We start from the raw sequence: 26,791 nt of genomic DNA on the forward strand, positions 1-26,791 counted from the left end.
CTGACACATTATATTATTTTTCAATAGATTCTAGGCCTATGTTCCCAAACTCGATCTTATTTGTTCACTGATATAGCCTCAATTCCTCCAACAGGGGCTGGCACACAGTAGTAGCCCTTAATTAAATGCTAAAGCAAAACACAAAGAACCTAGAAATTGGCTGATACCCAGAATGACTGTCCAATAATCAGATTCACCAATGGTGCAGAAACCCATTAATTACAGTATAAGACATCTAAAAGTGAACAACTTATTTGGAGATTTTTTTTCCAGCCCTTTCCTCCTAGCCTGGGAGTAGGCTCCATCTATCAACTTTTGGTCAGTGAAATGGTTTGAGAGAAAATAATACAATTATCTATCAACAAAAGGAGGGAGGGACAAAGGAAAAAAAATTAAGCGGTAGCCTCAATGGGGCATTCCCGGGCCAGATGTCCAGACTTGCCACAGCGGTAGCAGTTGACTTCACTCGTCTTGCTGCAGTTGATGGCCATGTGGCCAGTCTCACCGCACCGGTAGCATTTGACTTGGGTGCAGTCTTTCTGAATGTGGCCATATTCACCACAAGAGTAGCACTTCTGCTCTTCCTGACGGTCACAATCACGAGCCAGATGGCCTGGTCTGCCACAAGTGTAACAACACTGCTCTCTCTCTCGCTTAGGCTCAATACAATCTTTGGCGATGTGGCCACTTCTCCCACAGTTGTAGCAGATGTCCTCGAGAAGATCACAATTCTTAGCATGATGACCAGACACACCACAGCGGTAACAGATGTCAGACGGGTTGGTGGAACTGCACTGGGAACCTCTGCCACGGCCTCTAGCTCCACGCCCTTGACTTCCTCCTGCTCTAGGGCATCCCCGGGCCCAGTGGCCAGAGCGTCCACACTTGAAACATTCCTTATTGCTCATGGCGATGGTGAGATCTTAGGGCGAGCGGGCCCACCACTGCCCCTGAGGCTCCGACGTACCTCTCCTTAGGGCGGCTTAGAAACAAGTGGCCGTTTTTCTCTAGGTGCCTCAGTGACATCACACAAGGTTTGCGCACGACCCCACTCACGTGTCACAGGCATTCCAGCTGCCCTTCCCGCCTGACTTTTCCTTCCATTCTTGAAGTGAAAAGCATGGCTCAGTGATGGTATTTCCTGATTAAAAAAAAAAAAAAATACTTGGGTCTTCAAGTTTGTTTGAATCCCTCCCTGCTCAGACAATGTACCCTGTAGGATTTCTTATATTAAGAATTAGGTCTTCTACCCTATGACCCAGCAATAGCACTTCTAGGAATTTACCCAAGGGATACAGGAGTACTGATGCATAGCGGCACTTGTACCCCAATGTTCATAGCAGCACTCTCAACAATAGCCAAATTATGGAAAGAGCCTAAATGTCCATCAACTGATGAATGGATAAAAAAAATTGTGGTTTATATACACAATGGAATACTACGTGGCAATGAGAAAGAATGAAATATGGCCCTTTGTAGCAACGTGGATGGAACTGGAGAGTGTTAGGCTAAGTGAAATAAGCCATACAGAGAAAGACAGATACCATATGGTTTCACTCTTATGTGGAACCTGAGAAACTTAACAGAAACCCATGGAGGAGGGGAAGGAAAAAAAAAAAAAGAGGTTAGAGTGGGAGAGAGCCAAAGCATAAGAGACTGTTAAAAACTGAGAACAAAGTGAGGGTTGATGGGGGGTGGGAGGGAGGGGAGGGTGGGTGATGGGTATTGAGGAGGGCACCTTTTGGGATGAGCACTAGGTGTTGTATGGAAACCAATTTGTCAATAAACTTCATATATTGAAAAAAAAAGAATTAGGTGTTCTCCGTGATCTAGTAGGTGACCAGTTTTTATATATGCCCTATGGACATAGGAAAAATATGTATGAGATGTATCTAATCCAGTACATGAAAGAAACAAATTATAGCAAAGTAGACTAACTTCCTTTTTTGTTTTAAAAAAATAAAATACAAACATCCACAAAGATATGAGATACATAAAGCAGAAAAAAAAATCTTTAAAATGCCACAGTGAGATTTACTCACATTCTTCCATATTTTATTGCAGGAATGTTAGTTTTCAATATAATCACCAGCATTTAAGTTATGAAACATAACCCGATTGAAGCATTCAGTATAAAGAATAAATGATTACTTGGAAAATAAATTACAAAACTGTAATTTAAATATTGGACAGATTTCCTCTCTGTTGTTTTCCAAATTGTTTATATCTTACATAAACCATATAAAGATTTATGGACATGTTCATTTATATAGCTATAAAAATAAGTATGGAAAAGTAGGTACTGAAATATCCACCATAGCTATTTTGGGGCTATATGATTGAATACAATTTTTTCTCCTTATTTTCCTTTTCTATACTTTACAATTTTTGAAATGAATTTAGTTTGTTGGTAATTTTTAAACTGCACAATAAATATTTTTCCTTCAGCTACTAGTTAACTATATGTTTTGCTTATGAATTTTTTCCAGGCAGCCAATACAAATGTATTTGGTAAAGCATAGGCATGAGAATAGTAAATGTAGCAGTTGGTCTTTATTTTGAATGTGACTTGATTGGAATGTACAACTGATTCCATAAATGCAATGACAAAGATAAATATTTTCAAAAATTAATACGTTTAGGGCCAAAGAGCATGGGCAATCACCATATATAGAGTAATGAAATGAGTTTTATTCCTAAACAATTAAATGATTCTGCATAAATGGTTTCAAAAAGCAAAAATTCTCTCCCTGGTTCAAAATTTGATATATGCTTATTAAATTAACCTTATTATCATGTTTAAACCCCCCCTAAGGTTTATACTTTTATTAAAGTAATACATGCCCATAGTTAAGAGCATTGATTTTCAAATAGCTTTAATTGGGACATGAAGTAAGACTTGCATTTTACATCGCAACAGAGGATATGTGTGTATGTTATAACTCAAATAAGTTTAAGAAAAAAATATTTACCTTTAATGTGTGCAATTCACTTTGATGTTTTCTTTTATTTTAGATATTAAAAGAATAATTTACTATGCCAATAAATTTGATAACCTAATATAATGGATGAATTTCTTATAGAGTTTCTTATAAAATTTCTATGAATTTCTTATATAACAGATACAAGTAGAAAATCTAACAAGTTCTCTATCCCATTAATTTTTTTTAAATTTAGAAACTTCCAATATATTTAAGAAAGAGCCCACATAAAAAGTAGGATCATATGTAATGTAAGCTACACACTGGAATGTATTAAAAGTTGTACATGGCAAAAGGGAACTTAAAATGATGAAGTAACAGTGAAATTTATATGTCTATATCTATATACCTTAGGTTCATTACACCACCAGCTGTATTTGCCTAGCCTGGGACTGTTGGGTAAGACAAGGGGAAAGAGGAAATTAATATTAATTTGATATGTATAGTACAGTAGACACTATGGTATAAATTTTGAATTAGGAGGGCAAATGATTTCTATAAGAAAATATATTCTTTCCTGTTTTTCTTGAGGCTTAAAATCCTAAAAATCTAATTCAGTTTAATATATGGGAAGGCAATATGAAATTTCAAAGATAAGTGATGAATTTGTGAGCACCTGCCACTCTTTTTTTCCCCCATCAGGCAAACACCTTAGTTTTATATTTTTTCTTTTTCAAGGTTTTATTAAATTCCAGTTAATATTAACATCCAGTGTAATTTTAGTTTCAGTTGTAGAATTTAGTGATTCATCACTTACATACAACAGCTGGTACTCATCACAACAAGTGCCCTCCTTAATACACATTACCTATTTAACGCATCCTCCCCTCCTCTCCAGTAACCCTCAGCTAGTCCTGTATAGTTAAGAGTCTGTTTCCTAGTTTGCCTCTCTCTTTTCTTTCCCCTATGTTCATCTGTTTTGTTTCTTAAATTCCACATGTGAGTGAAATCATATGGTATTTGTCGTACTCTGACTTATTTCACTTAGCATAATACTCTGTAGCTCCATCCACGTCATTGCAAATGGCAAGATTTCATTCTTTTTTATGGCTGAGTAATATTTCATTGTATATTCATGTATATATATGACCTCTTCTTTATCCATTCATCAGTTGATGGATGTTTGGGCTTTTTCCATAGTTTGGCTATGATGTTTTCTATTCATGTTGTAATAAATGCTGGTGGTGACCCATTACATTGATCTCTTAAATACATTACATGATTATAACTGACAGTTTCAAAACACACTGAATTAAAGAGTCATAACTTTAGATAATGCTTATGAGTTCTTGATGTTTCAATTTTAGATGTTTCAACTTATCTATGGTTTTCCATTTCAGAGAATGAACATTTAGCCCTCTGTTGCCTACACCATCTTTTGGTCCACATCATACACTTACACATTTCAAGTTCTCCACCCCCAACCCACCCCCCACTGTTTCACCTTTCTCCTAATATTAGGAGAATATCCAACATTTACATAACTATAAGTATGTAAATGCTACTCATGGCTCAGCCATGAATACTCTGATCAATTTTCACTACCTGCACAGCTTTTTGTCTCCTGGAGTTAGTTATTGTCATTCTTCATTTCCTTAGTTTCTCATACGTTTACCTCATTTCTATTTTACAGATCTATATGGCTACTTTTATACCAGTACCACACAGTCTTCATTACTGTAGTTTTGTATTTTGTTTTGAAATTAGTTAGAGGCCTCCAACTTTGCCCCTCTTTTCCAAAATGTTGTGACTATTCTGAGTCTCTTGCATTTCCTTATGAATTTTAGTATCAGTTTGTCAATTTCTGCAAAAAAAAGGCAAATTAGATTTTGATATATATTGTGGAACCTATAGATAGAATTGGAGAGTGTTAACAATATTGAGTCATCCAATTCATGAGCACAGGATGTTGTGTCATTTATTTAGGTTTTTATTTTCACTCAATAATATTTTGTGGTTTTCAATGTATAAGTCTTACACATCTTTTGTTAAATTTTTTCTAAGTATTTCATTCTTTTTGATGCTATTGTAAATGGGATTATTTTCCTAATTTCATTTTTGAGTTGTTCATTGCTAGTATATAAAAATACAATTATTTTTGTATATTGATCTTTTATCCTGCTACCTTGATAAACTGAACTGATTTAGAGTACCAATTGTTTTTTAGTGGATTCCTTAGGATTCGATAGACAAGATTATGTCATCTGCAAGTGGAGATAGTTTGAATTCTTCCTTTCCAATCTGGGTGTCCTTTATTCCATTTTCTTGCCTAATTGCCCTGACTAGAACTTTCAGTACAATGTTATAGAAGTGGTGAGAACCAACATCCTTGTCTTATTCCTGATCTTAGGGGGAAAACTTAAAGTCTTTAAGACCATTAAGTATGGTGTTAGCTATGGGTATTTTATACACATTCTTTTTCAGGTGAAGAAGTTCTTTTCAATTCCTACTTTGTTGAATGTTCTTATCATCAAGGGGTGTTGAATTTTGTCAAAAGCTTTTTCTGCATCTCTTGAGTTTGTCTTGACTTTTTGCATTTGCTAGAACCACCAGTTGAATAGAAGTTGTGAAAGTGGGCATTATTGTCTTGTTCCTGACCTTAAGGGTAAAATGTAGTCTCACCATTAAGTATGATGTTAGCTGTGAGTTCTTGGTAGATGCCCTTTATCTGATTGAGAAAGTTCCTTCCTATAGGAATAGTTTTGCTAAGCAAATAGGAAAGTTTGCTAAGCACTTTTTATCATAAAAGTTCATTGGATCTTGTCAATGTCTTCGTGGCTATTGAGATGATCATGTAGTTTTGTCTTTTATTCCATTAATGTGGTGTATTATGTTGATTTTTATGTTCATCTAACCCTACATTCGTCAGATAAATACTGCTTGATCAAGGTGTATAATCCTTTCTTCATGCTGCTGGATTTGGTATGCTAGTATTTTCTTGAGTATTTTTGTATCTTTATCGATAAAGAATGTTGACATGTAGCATTTTTATGATGATGATAATGATATCTCTGGTTGTCATTTCAAGGTAATATTGATATCAAAGAATGATTTTTGAGGACTTTCCACATCTTCTACTTTTTGGAATAGTTTGTAAAGAATTGATACTATTTCTCTTTTAAATGTTTGGGAATTTTCACTAGGTAAGCCATCTCAGCCTGGGATTTTCTTGTGGGAATTCTGTAAAATACTAATTTAGTTTGTTGTAGCTCTATACAGGTTTTCTATTTCTTTTTGAGGCAGCATTGGCAGTTGTGTCTTCTGGGAATTTGTTTAATTCATCTAGATTACCTAATTTATTGGCATACAGTTGTTCATAGTATTCCTTTTAGTTCTGTAAGGTCAGTATGATGCATTCTCTTTCACTCCTGATTTTAGAAATTTGAGTCTTTTCTTTTTTCTTGGCCAGTTCAGCCATGGTTTTTTTTGTTTTGTTTTGTTTTGTTTTTTCAATTTTCTTGCTCTTTGAAAAAGCCACTTTTGGCTTTGTCAGTTTTCTCTAGTGTTTTTTTTTAACTTTTTATTTCACTCCAATTTTTATTCTTTCCTTCTGCTTGCTTTATGCTTAGTTTGCTCTTTGTTCAGTTTCTTAAGGTTATCGATTTGAGATCCCTTTTGTTTTTATAATATGGGTATTCACAGCTATATATTTCCCTCTGAACACTACCTTAGCTGCATCCCATAAATTTTGTATGTTGTTTTCTTTTTCTCAAGGTGTTTACTAATTTTCCTTGTGATTACTTCTTTAAGCTTCTTTAAAGTATGTTGTGTTTTCTTTTTCTCAAGGTGTTTATTAATTTTCCTTGTGAATACTTCTTTAAGCCACTGGTTATTCAGGAATGCAGTATTTAACTTCCACACTTTTGTGAATTCCCCAAATTTCCTTCTGTTATTGATTTGTAATTTCATTCCATTATGATTGGAGAATATACTTTGTATAATTTCAATCATTTTACATTTATAGAAGCTTGTTTTATGACCTAGCAAATGGTCTCTCTTGGAAAATGTTTCATGAGTGCTTGAGAAGAATGTTTATTCTGCTGCTATTGGTTGGCACATTCTCTAGATGTCAATTAGGTCAATTTGACTGATAGTATTGTTCCAGTTTTCTGATTGCTGATTTTCTGTCTACTTGTAGTATCCCTTATTGAGAATAGGATATTGAAGTCTCCAACTATTATTGTTGGATTATTCATGTATCTATTCAATTTTGTCTGTTTTTTCCCCAGCACTTTGGGGATCTTTTGTTAGGTGCATATGTGTTTTTAGTTGTTACAGTTTCTTGATGAATCATCCCTTTTATCATTATAAAATGCTTTAAACTTTTAAATATTTCTCCAAGGTGTCACATTTATCTCCATCACACTACTACTCTAAAGCAGGTCTACATCATCTCTTGACCAAGTGATTTTCTAAAATGAAAAGTTGACCACATCATTCTCTTGCTTAAAATATTTCTCCACAATAATTACTAGATAAACTGTGTTAGGTCCAAGAGAGGAAGTAATCTTCCCAAGATCAAATTAATATAGTGACAGAGCTAAGACTACATCCCAGGCTTCCAAACTCCCAGTTGAATACTCCCTTTACTGTATGTACCACTGAGCTGGGTACTTTGGATTGGCTTATTCAATCTTCATTTAATTATCCTTCTCATTTGAGAAGTTGGAAAGTCAAAAACTCCACTTTCTATACTCACTTGCAGCCATAGTTCTGTATGTAAAATAGGGTCTATCAATCAGAATCAACTCCTCAAGATTTGGAAGACAAATGTGGCATCTTCCAGTTACATTTTGCCCATTCCTGCTGGCAAGCAAATTGTGCAGACTTGCTGCACAAATAACATTTCGATGTTCATTCACCAGCACTGTTTGCCAATAATCAGTTATGGTGGTGACAGCAGATGGTTTTTCATTTGGCTTTGGTATATTCTGGAGTTCATGGATGCAGTCATAACCTCATAGATAATAGCAACTCTGGTTAGTCCGTTTTTTATTTTTGTTTTTGTTTGTTTTGAGAGGTACTGTGTAAATTCTGCCCTAGGTGGGGCCACCAGACCCATGATCCATTCTCCCAATTCTAATGGGGACCCCATTACCCTGGGCCTAAGGGTTCACACTCACTATCTTAGACTGGAGTCTATAGACCCAGTGGCAACACTGTAATCCTTCTTCTGGGAGTACTTAAACCTTCAAGCCCACATTCTGGATTTCCTAAACACTGTCCTAAGGGCCTGTAGGCTGAGAATCTCTGATCCGAGCCCCTGGCTTTCCCAAGACCCCTAAGTCCAGTTCTGGGACTCTGGATCTCAGATTCAAGCACACAGATACATTGAAGATGGCTTACACCAACTTGAAGCCCCCATCTAGAGAACCCATCAGACCAGGACCCCTACCTTTAATGTTGCATATGCATAGACTCAGTCCAGGACCCCTCAAGCCAGATGGGGATGTATTGAATTGGGAGGGGACTTCAAGCCCTCAAGAATGGCACCTTCAAGCCCCAGCCAGAGGACAGGTCCCCACCAGAAGGCCTCATATTATTCCTCAATGTCCAGCTGCCAGAAATGCATATTCTGTGGGGAGGGGATGGGCTCAGGGGCAAAGTGGCCACCTCACCCCTTTTCCCCCTCAGGAATCCTAAGTCTTAGTCATGTTCTCTGTTAGGTCATTTTTTGAAAGGTGGTGGCTTCAGGGAAGACAGGGGCCTGGGGTGGGGCCTGGGGAATGTGCTTGCAAGACTGAGATAGCAGTAGCAGTGGTGAGAGAACTCTGGTTGGTCAGTTCCATATTTTTCTAGGAGTTATTCCTTGGACTCCGCCTAGAACCTGTTCCTCTTTTCCTTCCAAATAGTTTGTAAACATGTGATTTTCTATATTAAATTCCTTCCTACATCTAAAATACAGATGGGTTTTCTGCTTCTTGAAATGAATCCTGATTGATAAAAACATCTCCCAAATTTATAATTATGACCTCCTTAAAAACATACACATCCTCTTAAGTGACACACCTTTGCTTTATAACCAGCAAGATTATGGGAATATTGCCCATACACAAGAGTGGGTGGATGGATTCTAGGCCCTAGTATAACTTATATTTGCCCCCTGCCTGGATTTTGTTGCAACAGATCATTCTCCAAGTAATTTATCAGGAGTCAATAAACAAATCAATCCTGTTACTTGGTCTCTTAGCCATCTTGTTCACATATTCAAACTAATTAACTTTTAGCAATGAAATTAAGGCCTTTATTAACATGAGTTTGTTAGTGTACCATCTTGCCAGTCTCTGCTATCCTGTTCCCTCATTCCTCAAAATCACAAAGAACAGACGAGTTCTTGTGCCATCATGGAAAAATTATTCGACTCTGAGAAGACAAGGGTACTCATTTCCTCAGTTGTTTTACATCCTTGTAATGACAGCTTTTGCAAAGTTAAGTCCAGTTCTATGTCAGATTTAGCTGATGTACAATTTGACAAGGCAAAGCTGTATTCGAGGGTTTAATAGAATATTCTTTTTGACTACCACTCCTCCCTGCACCCCAACCTCAATTCAGGGTATTCACAGGTTTCAGGAAACCCCCCATGTGAGTCAAGATTCTTCAGAGAAGCAGAACCAACATGATATCTCTATCTGAATATATATGACCATACCAATATGATATATATATATCTCCAACATGGTTATAATTATATATCTATAATTATAATTATGTATCTATATCTATCTGTGAAGTCCAAAATCTGGGAATAGATGGTGTTGCAGTTCAAGTCTACAGGCTATCTGTTGGCAGAATTCTCTCTTGCTTAGAAAAGGTTAGTCTTTTGTTCTAATTCAGCACTTCAACTGAAGGATGAGGCCACCCCCAGTATGGGAGGCAATCTACTTTACTCAAAGCCCACGGATTTAAATGTTAATCTCATCCAAAAACACCATCACAGAAACATCCAGAATAATATTTGACCACGTATCTGGGCACCATAGCCCAGCAAAGTTGGTCCATAAAATTAACCATCACATCTTCTAAGAAAGGGTATAAGGTGAGGGAAAAGAGGGAAATAGAATGTTAGCCTAAAATGGGTAGATACAGTAGAGTTCTCCAAATTTCTCCTTTACTGCTCCCAAGAACCTGCATATAAACTGGGAAGTTCAGACAAATCGGTAGGCCCAGGAATCTAAGTATTTTATAGGGTTCAAAATTGACAACTTGTGCCTCCTTTTTGAATTTCTCTTCAGATGGGGCCATTGTAGATTAGGGAAGTTTTGTCAAAAGGAAGAGAAGTGGAAAGAGCAAGTAACTCCATCTGTAAGAATTATTAAGTGCTGACCTCAATTTTAACAATACTTAAAAAAAATGAGGGCTGTCCATTTATTTAAAAAGATAAAGACAATTAGAAACATGGAAAAATAGTTAAAAGACACATTGTTACATGTATAAAAATAAGAATGGTGATGTTAAAACATTACATATTTAAACAAAAATTTAAAGAACACAAAGATACACTAATAGGGATGAGGTTTCTTTTTGGAGTAATGAAAAATTCTACAATGGTGGTGACGGTTGTACAACTCTGAATACACTAAAATCCATTGCATTGTACACTTTAAATTGGTGCATTGTATGACACGAAATTACATCTCAATAAAACTGCTATAGCAACAAAAAAGAACACGAAGAGCAACTAGGAGATTTGGAAGTGAAACAGTGGAACTAAGAATAGGAGAGGGATTGACGAAAGAAGGATGGGCTGAAGAAGGGATGGTGGTGGAAGCCGGTGGGAACTAGGGGAAGATAGGTGAAGAAAGCGGATGGGATAGGGCCCTAGGGAAAACGTGAAAGCCAGAGGGTTAACCTCTGAAAGGCAGTAGTGGGTGGGGGTGGGGAGAAGAGGGCGTACTTAGCGCATGCGCCAGAAGTACACTGCGGCGATCCAGGAGAGGCAGTTCTTAACTGGCATCAGCGCTGCGGCTGGAGGCACGGCTGGTTCTCTGCCTGCTGTCCAGTTCCACCTTGGCTTGTGCAACCACCCTGGATCTGCGAACTCTGTGCAGCTGCTCTGTCCACCATATCTTGCGGCGGCGAGCGCTAAGAATTCATGCTACGACACTCGATTCAGCCAGGAGGTAAAATAACGTCGTAGAAGAACACGGAGGAGGGAGGAGGGAATTCGGGCCGGGGGGACCCTTGATTTGTGTATTCTCGCGGTTCACGAGAGGAATAAGTGGGGGACAGCACGGGCCTCAGGCCTACAAAAGGATATTGAACATTTACTTTCCATTGGGAAAGGATACAGACTCCTTTCTTCTAATCAGGGTTGAGGCACAGGAGCGTTGTCATTTCCCATGACGTTCTCTGTTTAAATATTTTGGGAGTTCCTCTTACGTAGCAGAAGGTGTGTTTAAAGGGTGGGCCTTAGGACTAGGCTTATCCAATTATGAGAGGTTTGTTTGGGGTTTTTTTTGGCCTTTGTTAAGGGTGGTGGGTCTTATTAAGGAATCTGAGGGCACGCCATCTCCTCCCTGGGGGCCGGTTCAGAGTCCATCTAGATTTGCTCTCTGCCGTCACCTGCAATGCCGTCTTTCCCATATTCCACTTCCCTAGTTTATCACACCTACCTCCATTAGGAAACGCTGGTAGTGGCTCTCCTTGAGCACTGAGGCACAAGTATGGCGAGAGACACATCCCGATAGCATCAGGCATGTATATATAAGAAACCAAGGAGGAAGGAGGGCAGGGAATAGGGGAGGACGGTCTTGGTGCGCATGTGTATTTGGGAGGTTGGGGGAGGCGCGGGATCGCGCACACATATTTGAGAAGACCTGATGTGAGGGGGAAGGGGCCCCAGCTGGGGAGAGTGGGAGGTAAGCACGCGCAAGCTTGGGTGGGGGGGGGGGGAATAGAGTGCGTATTTAAGAGAGCGGAATTCCCAGTACACAGTTGGCAGCCACGGTTGGAAGGGAAAGTGAAGGCGCGCATGCGTATTTGAGACGACATTGTGACGGTTGGCTTTAGGAGGGGAGAGGGGCGCATGCGTATTTCAGACGGAATGACGGGGAGGGGAGGCGCGCACTGTAGGTGTGGTTACGATTGCAAAATGGCGAGGGGGGAGGTAAGTTGTCTTTGCTAGGCCATTTTGGGCTGGGGGGCCCTGCAGAGAAGTACAGCTACCTTTCTGGTTGGGTGAAAGGATCTGCCGAGTTGGAGTTGCCCTAGGCTGTGGCCAAATTCACCAGAAATTAACCTAGAATCTTAGCCCTTCAGTGGTCCATTGATAAATGTGGGTTTGAAAATGCAGAGGCGATGATGACTCTGTGAAAGGTTTCGGCAGCTGGTGTGTGTAAGAAATGCGTAAAACGGGAGCCTTGGGGACAGGGCACATTCTGGCAATACACAGTTGGAGGGCTCTCTGTCAGACTTTGGGCCGCTGTACTTGGCACTCGACACATTCTCTCATCCCTTCAGATTTGCAGAACACGGTGATTGCAGTATTGTGAGTCTACTGTTAGTTGGTCGGAAGCCCTTGCTTTTCTCACTTGCAGAACATAGGGCTGAGGATTTGGCTGTTTCCAAGTGCTTGTTACACTTTAAACCCAGGATTTGGGTAAATGGAAATGGTGGTGTGAAGGTGACCTGGGTTCATACCCTTTCCTCGAAATTATTTTTTTCTGCAAAATTTTAGCCTAGGGGGAGGACTTTTTTAGGTAGCCCTACTGTCGTGGATCTCAAGAGGGCTGTCAGTGAGGATCTATTGTAAATCACTAAAACTAACAGTTTAGCACTTAAATATGTAGCAGAAAGGGCACAGGATTCAAAATTGAAGAGACAGGTCTTTTCCAGTGATCCTAGTTGTGATCTCGTAGTGGTCCTTTTCCTTCTCTGGGCCTATTTCTCTATTTATAATAATAATTGTATTCAAACGTCTGTAGCACTTAAAACTATGTGCCAGGTACTTGTCTACCTGCTTTTACACGTGCCTCAACTCATTTAGTACTTTCGGCAATCTTACTAAATAGCAGTACCGTTATTCAGATTTTACACGTGAGAAATGTGGGGGACACAGATTAAGTAACTTGCCCAAGGCTTTACATCCATTTGAATGGCTGAAACTGGATTTTTGTCCAGGTTGTATGGGTCCATAATGCTGTGTTCTTAACTATTATGCTTTAATTCCCTAAAATGAGGGGGCAAATTTAAGGGACCCTTCTTTTATGATTTCAAAAAATTTTTTGTAACTTACCTGTGCTGTTTAAGAAGGGAGACCTGTTTGCTCTTGGCTACTTTTTACTCGGTGCGTCCTACAGGGTTACATATGTAGAAGACAAAAAGTAAAAATTGTTGATTTGCAGCCTACCGGGGCGGCCATCCTTATCTATCCTTGTCTTCTATGCTTTTTGTTCTGCCGAGGGTTTAAAATGGCCGACTGCGGCAGGCTGGACACACCCATCTTGTTTTGCCTGATTTGAGATCTGGTCAAATGCTTTGAGAAAGCAGTCTTTTGCTGCGGTAGAGATTTTTTCTTACCCATTATTAATATTATGGTGTGTTAATACAAATGTCCAATAGTAAAGTCAGGTTATTGCCTTTTTTCCCCCTTATAATAGAAGACTGAAAATACATGCATTTCCTTTATTATTGGTTAGGATAGATTCACTGAATTGGAATTACTGTATCAATGCGTTTTTAACATTCAATATGTACTGATAAAGTTCATTCCGAAAAGGTCGTACCAAATTTTACTCATACAAGTATTAAGTGGTGTTTGTTTTTTAAAAAGATGTTATGGATAAAAACAAGTATTATTTTAATTTTGCATTTCTTTGGTTATTAGTGAGTTTGGACTCCTTCCTCCATATATTTCTTAGCAGTTTAATTTTCTTTCATGTGATGTTAGTTCATATCTTACACTGATTCATCTGTTGGAGTTTTTAGTTTAGTGTTATTGTTATTATCTGTTTGAAAGTGTTTTTCAAATAAAGGCTATTACTCAGATTTCTGCATTGTTATATACTCCAGGTTATTGTTTACCTTTTAATTTTTGTTTTCAAATATTTGGTTCGTAGAGATTTGAAAGCAAGTAGTAACTTTGTCCATCTTCTATTTTGTGATTTTTTTTCCATTAAGTTTGAATAGTTCCCTCAATCTAGAAATTTGGTAAATATTCATTATAGCTTTGTCTGAGGATAACCATCAGGTATAGGGAAGAAGGATCTGTAATTTTACCACCCAGAGATAACCAGTGTTTATAAATGTGTTCACATCTTTTCATTCCCTGCATTTTTCTACAGTTGATCATGTATTTTTACTGTTTTATGTTCTCTTTTGTGTTTAACATTATAACATGCATTTTTCCATGCTAAACATTGTTTGCAGTTGTCATGTAATGGTTTCATGATATATTGTTGTATGGAAATATTTTAGGATTTTCAGTAAAGTATTACAATGAATGTCTTTTCATTTTCATTTAGTTTTTATTGTTTATCTATTTTGAGTTATTTCTTTATAGAGTTCCAGAATTAGAATGGTTCATCAAAAAGTTTGAACATTATAGAGATTTGCTACAGTAACATTCCAAAAAAATATGTCATTTTTTTGTGCCCAGCTATTTAGGTATTTAGAATATTTTTTTTGCTAACTTTATATGTAAAAGAACGGTATCTTTGTTTTATGATCCATTTCTCTGATTATTGGTGAGGCTGAATTCTCAAATGTTAATTATTAACTCTTCCCTTTGTGAACTATTCAATTTGGGTATGAATGTTAAGTATTTGTAAGAGCTGTATATTATGTGTTCTGTATAAGGATCTATTATCCTTGTCATTTATTGCAAAGGATACATGTGATTTGTTGCACATATACTCCTAGCATATGTTGCCTTTGAGTCTTAAAAAATGTTTGTGATTCCAAAGACAACTGCTTTGTGGAATACCTGTCCCATTCTTGGTAGCCATTTTGAGATAACGTTTCTTTGTCCTTTAAATAGATAGCTATTTCTTTTTATCTAAAGGAGAGCAGTCTTGAATGCTGCATAGCATTATTGCACCCTGGCTATGGATGTGGGAAGAAGACATGGCAACATTTTGTCCCTAATAAGAAACCAACTTATACAACACACAAAACAGTAGTACCCTCGCCCCCATCCATTCTGGGACTGATCTTATTTTGAATATTCACGAGTGATGTGGGAGACAGTATGGACATAGTGTGATGTCCACATATAGAGAGAACACTAAGCACTTTGAGGGTGTAAAATGCTGGTAGGAACAAACTGTAACACCTGAGAAGGCATTGTGAGTGTGGGCTGATCGTGATAGAATAGAACAGTGTAGGCAAGAGCAATATAATGACTTCAGGGGAAACTAATGTGTTAAGCGTATAAAATAGTGGCCTCAGAGACATTGAATCCCAAGACAGGGATCCCAGTGTAAATGGCAACAGTTTATTGATGTCATCAGCTCAATTTGCTGGTGCAGACACAAAAGAGCCGTTAAAAACATAGGCCCTATTAAGAACAGTATGGGATGCAGAAAAATTCCATCCTGTCTTTGTATAAAACCATCTGAGCCAAGTGACTAGTAATCTCTTCACAAGAAGTCTGTTACTGTAACTCAGTTTGAAAAGTGGTTGGGAAGAGTGTATTACCTCATTTCATTTTTCTTATTTATTATGAGGTAGGTAATTTAGAGAATCTTTAATTATATTTATTAAGTAAATCTTTCTAAATTATTATTCCCAATACATGAGCTATATACTATCTCATATATGTATTTAAAAACATTCTAATTTTTATATTTTCAGTTAATGGGGGGGATTATAGGATTTAGAGGTGCCAAGTCATTTGTTACGTATTGCTTTTTGCTATCCAGTTACACTGGGTTAATTTAGTTAGTCATAAGTTCCCATTTTTCAGCATTTTGTTAGTTGCAGATGTTAAACCAGGCTTAGGTATGGGGGTGGGGAGGTTGACAGATGTATAAGCAGCAAAACAAAACAAGAACAGAGCCTGCATTGTAGAGGAGGTGGTGGAGAAGGTCCTTTCTAGAGGTCTATGCCTACCTTAAGCATAAGAATCCTATCATGCCAATATCTAGTTCCTGAACCCATGTCTGATCAGGAGTTAGGGAGAGCCTGGATATTTGAAATAGCCTAAAAGCATTTAACCTTTGATTTCCACAATTTGTTCCTCCCCTCTGTTGTTACAGCCAGCAGCAGCCTGGAGCAGCGCCCCTGGAAAGAAATTTTACATCGGCCATTATAATACAACCTGATAAGTGTTACAGCACTTACCAGGTTGTATTGTAATTGTCTGTGTATATGCCTGTCTCCTTTCCTATGTTATCAGTTAGACTGTGAGCTCCTTGAGGGCAGGGACAGAGTCTTCTCCAGAGCCCAGCCTGGCACATTAGTAGGCTTCAGTAAATGTTTATTGGATGAATAAATGAATGACTCATCAACAAACATTTATCGTGTGCCTGCTAAGGTGATCTCCACAGGCTCTGGACTGTCAACTGTTTATTCAAAATGCATGTGGTCAGAAACTTGGTGTTTCTTTCTAATTATGTATCTATCATAAGAGTTTTTCTGAGATAATGCTATTTTTTTGTGTGTTTGGATTTCAGTCCTTGGTATTTACAGATGTTGCTACTGTTGTTGCTGCTGACAGCCTCTTCCTTGGTGGGACCTGGGTGATAGCTGCCAGATCATGAGCCTCATCCTCACTGCCCAGTGTTTGCTCAATGGTTCCTGTTTGTAGAATCATCCCCTTTTCACCCCTCCTCAGATCATCCTTCAAATGGTGTTCCTAGGTAGGGCTCCACATTCTAGATATAGGTAGACAAATACAGCCCATGGACTGTCTGGTTTTGCAAATAAAGTTCTATTGGATCATGTGTTATTTGTTGATATTTGGTCTGTGGCCCTTTTGGCCTGCAAAGGCAGTGTTGAATAGCTCCGTCAGAGATCCAGCTGGCCCATAAAGCCTACCCTTTACAGAAAATGATTGCCTACCTTGCTTTGGATCATTACTTAACAGTGATGGTTTAATTTCCCTCTCCATTCACCAAAGATACTTCTGGCACCTCAGAAACTCATTTATTTACCTCATTCGTTACTGCTTATAACAAGTCTTTTTCCTATTTTACAGATGGGCCAGCTAGAACGCATCAAACTAGATGCTTATAAGGCCTCCACCAGAGTCCTACAGTCAGTCAGTTATACCATGTACTTCAACATCAAGTTTTGAGCTTCATCTCTAGAAATTCCTTTTGTTATATCCTAACCTGAAGAATGTGGCCATATCATACCTTGGTGCCTTATGCCTTGACCCCCTCCTTCCTACACAGCTCTTTGCAATGAGAATATGGAAAATAACAAATTAATGTGAGATAAGGCAGACAGGTAGGCTGAGGCAAATGTTTACAGGTCTGAATGCTAATGCACAAAGAAATGGGGTTTCTGAAATATTCACTTGCTTAGACTTAATACAGTTAAGGAGCCTGGACTTCCAAGAGCTTAGGACCTTCCCCTTTACCATCCCTAACCTCCCACACTGTTGTCTTGGTTACCTGCCTGTGGATATATTGTGATTCATTTCAGGTCATTAAAAAGTTGAGAGCTCCCAAGTCCAGTTCAAGAAAGCTAGATCTAAAAAAAATAAAATGGAAAGAATATAGGATAGTTTCATTTCAGGAGTGAAATGGAGAGAAAGGCCTTACTTACAGCATTATTTTTCAAGCTGCTTGCTGGATTTTTCCCAGCATTCTATTATGAAAAATTTTAAATATACATATAGAAAAGCTAAAGAGTTGTACATTGAAAGCCCATCTATCTACCAACTAGATGTTACAACTAACGTCTTGCCATATTTGCTTTATTGCATATTCATCCATCTTTGTCAGATAGGTTTTTAAAATGTTTGTGTTGTCATCCATTTTGATCTCATCTGTATCTGACCCACATGGTACTGAAAAAATAGTTTCTTTGGATTCTTCTCTGTATTTCCCAAGTTGGCATGGATACTACTGCAGCCTAAATATGTGGGCTGATCTGCCTGGCAGTGAGATTCCAGGGAGAGAAGCCATTTGGTTTCTGAAAGAAAATGGTTGCTGCTCACTGTTTAGTGAAAATGATAGGAGAAGGAAGGATGGAAGTCCAGGTTCCAGTGTCAGTGAATCTTCTAATTGTATATTGTTCTACACTCCATTCACTTCACTGCCTTGCGGGGGTCAGGGGTGGGGGAGCAGGTGGTTTTCTGAGCAGCTTCTACTTGGTTCTTACCTTTTAGACTTGATGAAAAAACAACGAAGTCACATCAAAATGCCACTGAGGTGATTTAGCATTAGCACAATTCCTTGCAATTTTAGCAGATGGATTTTTAATTTGGAGTACTGTCAAATAATATTCTTGTGGACCTTTTCTATTAGCAACAGCTGCAGAGTCCATTTAGGAATCACCATGAACTGAAATCTTAATTTATCCTCATTATGAACATGATAATGGTAAACATTTCCAGTTTGTGTCTGTCTCCCTTCATTTAATCTCAAGGGCAGAGACTGTATCTTACTCATCTTTGTAATTCTCTTAGTAATAAATGTTTGTATTCATAAGAAACTGCGTTATTGCATTTAATACCCATCACATGGGCAAATGTTAAAAAATGTTACACTAGTGTTAGTGGGGTTACCCAATTTCAGTATAATTCTTTGTAGGGGCAGTTTGGCAGTATATATTAGTGGGCAGAATAAATATTGTCTGACTTTTGACCATGCAATTTCATTTCTAGGGCTATACCCCAAAATATTCTAAAAGAAATATTCTAAGGCTATTCTAAAAGATGTAGGTATGGGAATGTTCACAATGTTCATAGCAATAAAAAATGGAAAATTGCCTGTTGATGAATAATTTGGGTAAATAAATTTTGATGTATTCATGCAATATTATAATATGGCATTAAAATAAAAACCTTAAATAAAAATAGTCTTACAGATGAATATTTTACTTGGAAAGGTGTATCAAGTATATTAATTGAAAAAAAGGCTAGAGAGTAATAATACAGTTCTCATCTAATGTTTGTAAAATAAAAATGTTTGTGTACAATAAGTAGTTGGAAGAACATACTCAGTGTTAAACTTGCTGGGATTCTATGATTTTTACTTTCTATCTTTAATACATTCCTGGAATTTTTTTCTCACAGTGTACATTTATGACTTTCAAAGTTAGACGAACACTGAAGCTATTTCCATTTTGAAATTTGTTGACCTAAACAGAAGCGGAATAAATTGGGTGGTAGGGGGGCCGGAAACTGGAGCAATTTCGTTTGGAAAAGAGCTAGATGGAGTGGGGGAAGGGAGTGGTGGAAAGAAAATCTCTGTCTTCAGAGAAAGTCCATAACTGCCAGCTACTCTATTCTTGACTCCTTAGTGAAGGCATTTCATGCATCAGGGTTTACATTTACCATTTATTTCCCAATTCTGCCCTTTACAAATTTCTTTCCCATTCTTGTCCCTCTGGTCTGTATGTAACAAGCTAAAAATAATTAGTAGTGGCAGCAGCTGCTTGTAGGTGTCCAGATCTTACTCTAGTAATACCTGCATTGATTTATCCAATAAAGAGATGGCTCAAACTCATCAAGACTCCTGCTCCCCTCCCCCAGTGCTTGGCCAGCATGAAATCTTCCCCATTTATGGTGGGAGAGCTTTCTGCCTGGCTCTCATGATTATTAGTAGATTATAAGACATTTTTGTTGGTGGCTAATGACACAGTTAAAAATGAGCCCTGAGAAACTGCTCCTTGGGTTTTTCTGGGGTTTGAGGGTTGTCTGCATCTCACCGGGTGACAGGAAACCTAGTTGCTTTAGCTTGTGCTACCAGCATCTGATGCTATTAATAACCTGGGGTGGGTTGTTTTTCATGCTAAGCAGCTAGGGACTGGGAAACTTAGAGGCAATAGGCTGCTTCCTTAGAAAGAAAGGACACTTGGGGATCTTAACTTATCCTGTGTGGGTCTTAGGTCTCAGAGCTCCATTCTTCCTAGTGGTTGAGTCTTGGAGATAGGGGAGTAGGCATTGGCCTACCTAGCTCCCTCCCTTTAATCATTTTGGTAACCTGGGCAGCTGATAAGGGGATAGATATGTTCAATTCCTTTTCACGTACAGCTAAGGTGAGTCCTGGTGGAAGTTGGGATTGTAAATGATAGCCCAGAGCCCAGGGTTTTGTTACCTTTTCTCATTAGTGTGAACCAAATGCCATCCAATGACTAGCTAGATGGAGGTTTCATTCACTTTTTCGGAGCTCTTTTAGCCAGGAATACAGAATGGAGGGTCATATCTGCCAGACATAGAAGGACCCCTAAGAAATCAAGTTTACTCCCATTCAAAGGTAAGGATATTGAGGTATAAAGAGGGTAAAGGCTTGGAGGTAGCTAGGAAGATTAAACATCACACTTCATATCTGAGTTCTAACACTTTGATACATCTATTTTCTTGGTGCCTGTAAATGCAAGTTATCTCATTTAAAATTGATGCAAGAATTCTTATTAAATAATAATTGTAGATATTGGAACAGTCTTCCAGATAGAGAATATAATTGGCGCTAATAGTAATGCTTACCAAGAGCAAAATCTGAGATCTATGGTGTGGGCTGGATGACTTGACTGAGGTGGTAAAAGTAAATTAAAGCTATATCTCAAAACTTGGCTATCCTGTGTTACATTTGTTTCTTCTTCCTTCCCTCTATCCTATAGGTGACACCAAATGTGATCAGAAGCCATGCCCATGGTGAAGAGATATACTGAACCCGGCCTGGCCCAGTGAGGTTACTAGAGAATTGGGAAAGGCTTAAATAAGTATCCTGCACATGGTTATCAAATCATTGTAAAGTCTTGGTAAGTGGTTAGCGGCTTTAGTAGGCTAGCCCAGTTACTGGGAAGGGACAGGGAAGGTAGTCTTAATAGATATTAGGCAATTACTTGGTATTTTCCCCATCATCGTATGAATAAAAAGCATCTTAAAATATTCGGACTACACAGAAAGCAGTGAGCCTAACCTTTCATTTTTTAAGTTTCTTTTTTAAATTTTTTTGAGAGAGAACATGAGCATGAGTTAGAGAGGGGCAGAGAGAGAGGGAGAGAGAATCCCAAGCAAGCTCAAAGTCCAGTGTGGGGCTCGAACTCACGAACCCTGAGATCATGACCTGAACCAAAATCAAGAGATGCTTAACTGACTGAGCCACCCAGGTGCCCCCAACCTTTCATTTTTTCATCCTCTCATTTTGTATATCTTGCCCAAGATTATAGCTAGTTAGTGTAGGAAATGGATTTGAATTTAAGCCAGTACTGTGTCTTTTTACCCAGTGCTTCCTCTAGGTTCCATCTAAGTGTAAGGAGGCCATATGAGAGAGAAATGTCTTTATTTCACACTGAAATTTTTTCTTAAGTTTATTTATTTATTTTGAGAGAGACAGAGACATCGCAAGTCGGGGAGAGGCAGAAAGAGGGGGAGAGAGAGGATCCCAAGCAGCCTGTATTCTGCCAGCACAGAGCCCGACGCAGAGCTCAAACTCACAAAACTGTAGGATCGTGACCTGAGCCAAAATCAAGAGCCGGACATTTAACCGACTGAGCTACCTTGGGTGCCCCTCACATTGAAAGATTTTTATAATAGCCTTTGATATTGTTCTTTCCCAATGAAGGAAATTTTCATGGTGTAAATTTTTTTTATGCAGAAAATCATCTGGAATGCTTGTTAAAAATGCAGATTTCTGGGCAGCCAGAAACCTTGCACTAGTCAAGAGCAACACTAAGACCCACCTGTCATTTATATTGAGGCTTCCTGCCCGGTGGGTTCATCAGCAAGCCAGAATGAATCACCATTGCTGTGTGTGGATCCTTGTGAGGCAGCTGGGAAGTCTTGGTAAGCTGCCAGTGGTTTGGGTGGGGCTCCCCCATTGGTAGTAGAGAAGAGACGGTTGTGATGGACACTTCCCCCGCTTCCTTAAACAGTTACTAAGTGCTTACTAGTTGCCAGAGACTATTCTAGATATTAACAAAGTTCTGCCATCTTGGAACTTTCATTCTTATGAGAGTAGACAGAGGAACAAAGAACCAGGGAAAGCATAAAGTATCATACATGTTACATCAGAAGTTTTCCATTATGGTATGAAAATTGTGTTAAAAATGGGTGGGTTAGGCTAAGCAACACCTTGTGTATTTTCCCCACTTCCCATTCTTCCTTTTAATACCTGCCCCTGTCTTTCAGTGCAGTGGAGGCTGACCAAGCTGAGTATGAGAGGGTTATAGGTGATGAAAGCAATCTTTTTCCTTTTTGTTACCCTCACTAGGCTAAATTGTGAAGGATGTCTTTTGAAAAGTGTTCTAGAGAGTCTACTGGTTTTCCCACATGAGTGAACGTGTAGCAGAAGAGAGGATCCTCTCAGTGATTAAGGTAAATAGGGGAGGAAAGGATGACTTTGCCCTAACTCCTATCAGGGAGGCTCTTAGAAATGTCATTTCTGGGTGTCAATACTTTTACTTTCTTTTTAAATTTTGTTTGTTTGTTTGTTTGTTTGTTTATATTCAAGTTAGTTAACATACAGGGTAATTACGATTTCAGGAGTAGAACCCAGTGATTCATCTCTTGCATATGACACCCAATGCTCATCCCGAAAAATGCCCTTCTTAATGTCCATCACCCATGTATAGCCCACACCCCCCCAACCACATCAAGCCTCAGTTTGTTCTCTGTATTTAAGAGTCTCTTATGGTTTGTCTCCCTCTCTGTTTTTATCTTATTTTTCCTTCTCTTCCCCTATGTTCATCTGTTCAGTTTCTGAAATTCCACATATGAGTAAAATTATATGATATGTCATTCTCTGACTTGTCTTGCTTAGCATAATACCCTCCACTTCTATCCATGTTTTTGCAAATGGCAAGATTTCATTCTTTTTCATCGCCGAGTGGTATTCCATTTTACATATGTATATATATATGGTATATATATATATATATATATCACATGCCTTTAAAGCCTGTAGTTTATTCTGTAATACATTTTTCTTGAAACAATTGGGGTAAATTATCTTGTTTACCCAGTCTGTAATCACCCCTGCAGAGGATCAGAACTAAAATGGTTGCCAAGTAAACTAGGCAACATAAGCTACAGTCACAAATAAAGGCAGGACACTAATTATACTCCTCTTAAGGGGAGAGTGTCTTTTTAACCAGACTCGTTGAGAGTTTTTATCAGAAAGTGGAGCTACATCTTGTCGAAAGTCAGCTCATAGCAGAGGCTCCATATTTCAGCGGTAGCCAAGTTAGTAATTTCAGAGATAGCAGTGTCTTCTGGATTGCACTTAAACCAATTGGACTAGTGTTCATTTTGGACTCCTAAGGGATCAGCCCCCTGATGGGATCCAGGGAGCATTTAAATGGTCCATAGTTAAGAGAAGAGAGGCACAAAATCAGGTTCTTTGCTGACACTGGTCTAGTCTGGGGCCAATAAAGCCCCTGTGTTTTGGACACCACTTTGAGTCTGATACACCACTGAAAAGTGCTCTTCTGGCACCACCCTTGAACTCATTACCTCAGATGTCCGGATCAGTGGGTCCAAATCTTGGTAGACCACTTTCACTCACTTTGTCTGAACCTAAGAATCTGCAATCATGGCACGGACAAGCCAACCCACATGGAATACCTACAACGCAGAAAGACTTTTGCCCTCAGTGGAGCACAGGCACCAGGTCCTCTCCTTTCATTCATTTTCCTCCTCCTTCCTAACACAGAGCTAGACACCCAGTAAATAACCCCTTCACACGTGCAGCACAGCAGTTAACAAAGGCTTCAGTAAGAAAGTGCCTTTGTCAGAGTTGGCCTGCTGACCCCAGTGTTGGAGGAGATTATTGACACGACGTGACCACTGGTTGACCCTTGAGCTTGACCCAGGCAAATGGAGGTTCCTCACTCTTTCCCTGTCCTTGGAGTGTACAGTTTCTGCACTAGGAACTGTTTCAAGGATGGAGCCTTGAAAAGGTAAGGTGTGGTATAGACCGTCTGGATGGCACATGTGACTGAACCACGTTAAGGCCTCTATACCTACAAACTTTTAAGACTCTGGCAGAGGGGTACAGACATCTGCTAGTCTCTGGCTGCCCGAGACAAGCCTCATAAGTTCCCTTGCTTATTAAAACCACTGCCTACCAATCTGGAGTGGTCTACCTCTTTCAGCAGTTTCCTTTGCCCCATGCGTATATGGACCAGCTGGGAACCAACACTCAGACACTAGGGGAGGTCAGGTCTTTCTGCTGCATCACTGGTAGGAGGGGCTGAGAACAGGCAGGAGTGACTGCCATACAGCAGACTCAGGCTGCGGGCCAGCCTGGTGGGACCAGCTGGCCTAGGAGAGCCAGTCACACGGCTTGACCTGTGGCTGCCACCATGATCAGGGCCATCCTGAGAGGTAGCTTTTGCCCTCATGGACAGGGAAAGACCAGAAGGTCACAACCCATCTCATCAGAGAAAAGGGAGGCAGGGAATGAAAACACAACACTGCTGGTAAGCAGATCTCTGCCACAAACCTTGGCAGAGCACACACCTTTCTGAAGAGCCTGAGCCTGTACAAGCCAAGACATAAACAAGTACAGAACGTCCCCTTCATCATTTCACCTATAGGTGGGGTAGGTAGTCTAAGGAGTTCACACAGGGATCAGGGCAAAAAGTTGATGGGGGAGGGGCGGTAAATAAGGTTCCAGAAAGGTAAAATAGGACTAGAAGAATTCACCGTGACTGGTCAGTTCTCTGTCACCTTATACCATGATCACAATTCAAATTTAATCACTCATTTTAAAATCGACTTTAAACTATTAAATCTTTTCTACAACGGAAACAAAAAGGTCCATAGTTAAAGTAGGAGGCATCTATAATATGGCCATTCCTGGGAGATCTCTACAGAGCCCATCCCTACTTTAAGCTAGTAATGCCTCCATCCAGAGTTAATAACCAGAATGCCAGTATCTGCCATTTTTCATAAAAGTAATAAAGGTCACCTTTTCCCATGAGGATGGTTTTGAGATGGTGCCTTCATAGCATAATGTTCCTCTGGAATATTTGGATAATTCTATTGACAGAATTCGAGAATTAGCCTGCACGAGGAACCTGAATGATAGGAAAATTGTCTTTTCACTAGGGAGAAGCCTGGGATAGTACAAAGGGATTTCCCACATTCCGTGTATATTACAGCTTACTTTAAAATGACATTGGTCTTTGGGTATCTGGATGGCTCAGTCGATAAGCATCCAACTCTTGATTTCAACTCAGGTCATGATCTCACAGTTCGTGGGATCGAGCCCCACATTGGGCTCTGGACTGACAGTGTGGAGCCTGCTTGGGATTCTCTCTCTCCCTCTCTCTCTCTGCCCCTCTCCCACTTGTACTTAACTACCTACCTACCTAACATTGGTCTTGTATAAGGATAGGAATGTTAGTATGCTGTCCAAAAAAAAAAGGTCTTCCTGTCTCTTTCTTTATATGGGCCAAAACGGGTTGTATAAATCTGGCTTTTGCTCTCTGAATCCCAGTTTTTTCCCTGGGATTTCCCTATCCTCATTATCCATTCTTTACTTTTGTGACAGCTGGCTCTGTTGCGGTTTTTTTTTTCTTTTGTCTTTCTGTTTAGGCTAGTCATCACTCCCATAGTAACACCCATGCACAATTTTTGAAAATTTTCTTCCTGAGGTCATGTAATATCAATAACAATGATTATTCAGTTAGTTATCAGTGTCTTTTATGTTCTAGGCAAGTGTTTTACACATATTTGTTGTCTCATTTTAACTTAATAGTAATTCTGGGATGTATGATTTGTTCCTACTTTACAGATAATAAAACTGAGGATCAGAGAGGTGATGGCCACTAGCATGCCACCAGGAGCCAGTGGTGGAGCTGTATTGTGTCATACTCTAAAGATCTTGACTACCTTACTCTACTTGAAGTGGTAGAATATGACAAGCATATTCTTAGTTTTTGGGACCACCTGCCTCCTTATGGGATCCTTGTCACTGTCTTCTTCCAGGACATAGGGGCATATGTGAAGGGTTTGTTATCAAACATTTATTTATTTTTGGGAGAACGCAAGTGGGGAGGGACAAGAGGGAGACAGAGGATCCGTAGTGGGCCCTGCACTGATAGGCTGACAGCCGCAAGCCCAATGTGGGGCTCGAACTCACGAACTGTGAGATCATGACCTGAGCCAAAGTCAGACGCTCAACCGACTGAGCCACCCAGGTGTCCTGTGAAGAGTTTGTTTTCAAAGGGAGGTTCAGATGTGCAAGAGGGATGGTGTGAGGGATGTGTGGATCCCTTTAGTTTCTAAAGATGACCACTTTAGATGAACTAGCATCACAGCTATTCACTGTGTGCTTATCTTTGTCTTTTTACTTTTTATTATAACCCCCACCCTCCTGCATAATGTTTATGTTGGATGATTTCCATGAGGTTATACTTTCTTCTACACCAAACAAAAAGGAATTGCAAGAGTCAGAGTCACAACTGAAAATCCATTGCTTGCAGAATTAACTCAGGTACAGGCTCATCAGGGGCGGGAGCAGCTTGCTGTGCATGTCAGGATGTCCCAGCTGGAATTCAGCATAAATAGTGCATTCTGTTAGCAGACAATACTGATAAAATTACTCTGTATCAAGTGGAAAATAATAGGGATACCTATCAATTAATACTTATGTAAATTTTATTGCTGGTGAGGTGTCCAGATAGTTGGCATAGGCTAAGGTTTGGCAAGGTGTGGCCCACTTGCTGGCTGCCTGTTTTTGTAAATA

At 39.2% G+C, this 26,791-nt stretch overlaps 1 protein-coding gene and 1 long non-coding RNA gene across 10 annotated transcripts in view; one reads left to right on the forward strand and one right to left on the reverse strand.

The window, feature by feature from the left end:
- Positions 1 to 342: 342 nt before the first annotated feature.
- ZCCHC13 (zinc finger CCHC-type containing 13) lies at positions 343 to 10,957 on the reverse strand. The gene is made up of 2 exons (XM_047097820.1): positions 10,876 to 10,957; positions 343 to 1,141 (listed from the first exon to the last, which is right to left on the reverse strand). The coding sequence occupies exon 2, from the start codon at positions 906 to 908 to the stop codon at positions 393 to 395; it is 516 nt and encodes a 171-aa protein (XP_046953776.1). The 5' UTR covers positions 909 to 1,141; positions 10,876 to 10,957; the 3' UTR covers positions 343 to 392.
- Positions 10,958 to 10,960: 3 nt separating this feature from the next.
- LOC124525445 (uncharacterized) overlaps positions 10,961 to 26,791 on the forward strand; it is a 59,668-nt gene continuing 43,837 nt past the window's right edge. For 2 of the 9 annotated variants that reach the window (XR_006965502.1, XR_006965503.1), the window contains exons 1-4: positions 10,965 to 11,101; positions 20,715 to 20,855; positions 21,695 to 21,882; positions 22,310 to 22,413. This is a non-coding gene — a long non-coding RNA (uncharacterized LOC124525445). Of the gene's footprint in view, positions 11,102 to 11,886; positions 12,088 to 20,714; positions 20,856 to 21,694; positions 21,883 to 22,309; positions 22,414 to 26,791 lie in introns of those variants that run through there. The other 7 variants (XR_006965509.1, XR_006965506.1, XR_006965507.1 and 4 more) reach the window with 6 other exon arrangements.

Source organism: Lynx rufus, unplaced genomic scaffold (genome assembly GCF_022079265.1).
Source record: "Lynx rufus isolate CCGP_SWC_20201006 ecotype Redwood Valley unplaced genomic scaffold, mLynRuf1.p SCAF_42, whole genome shotgun sequence".
Taxonomy (NCBI): Eukaryota; Metazoa; Chordata; class Mammalia; order Carnivora; family Felidae; genus Lynx; species Lynx rufus.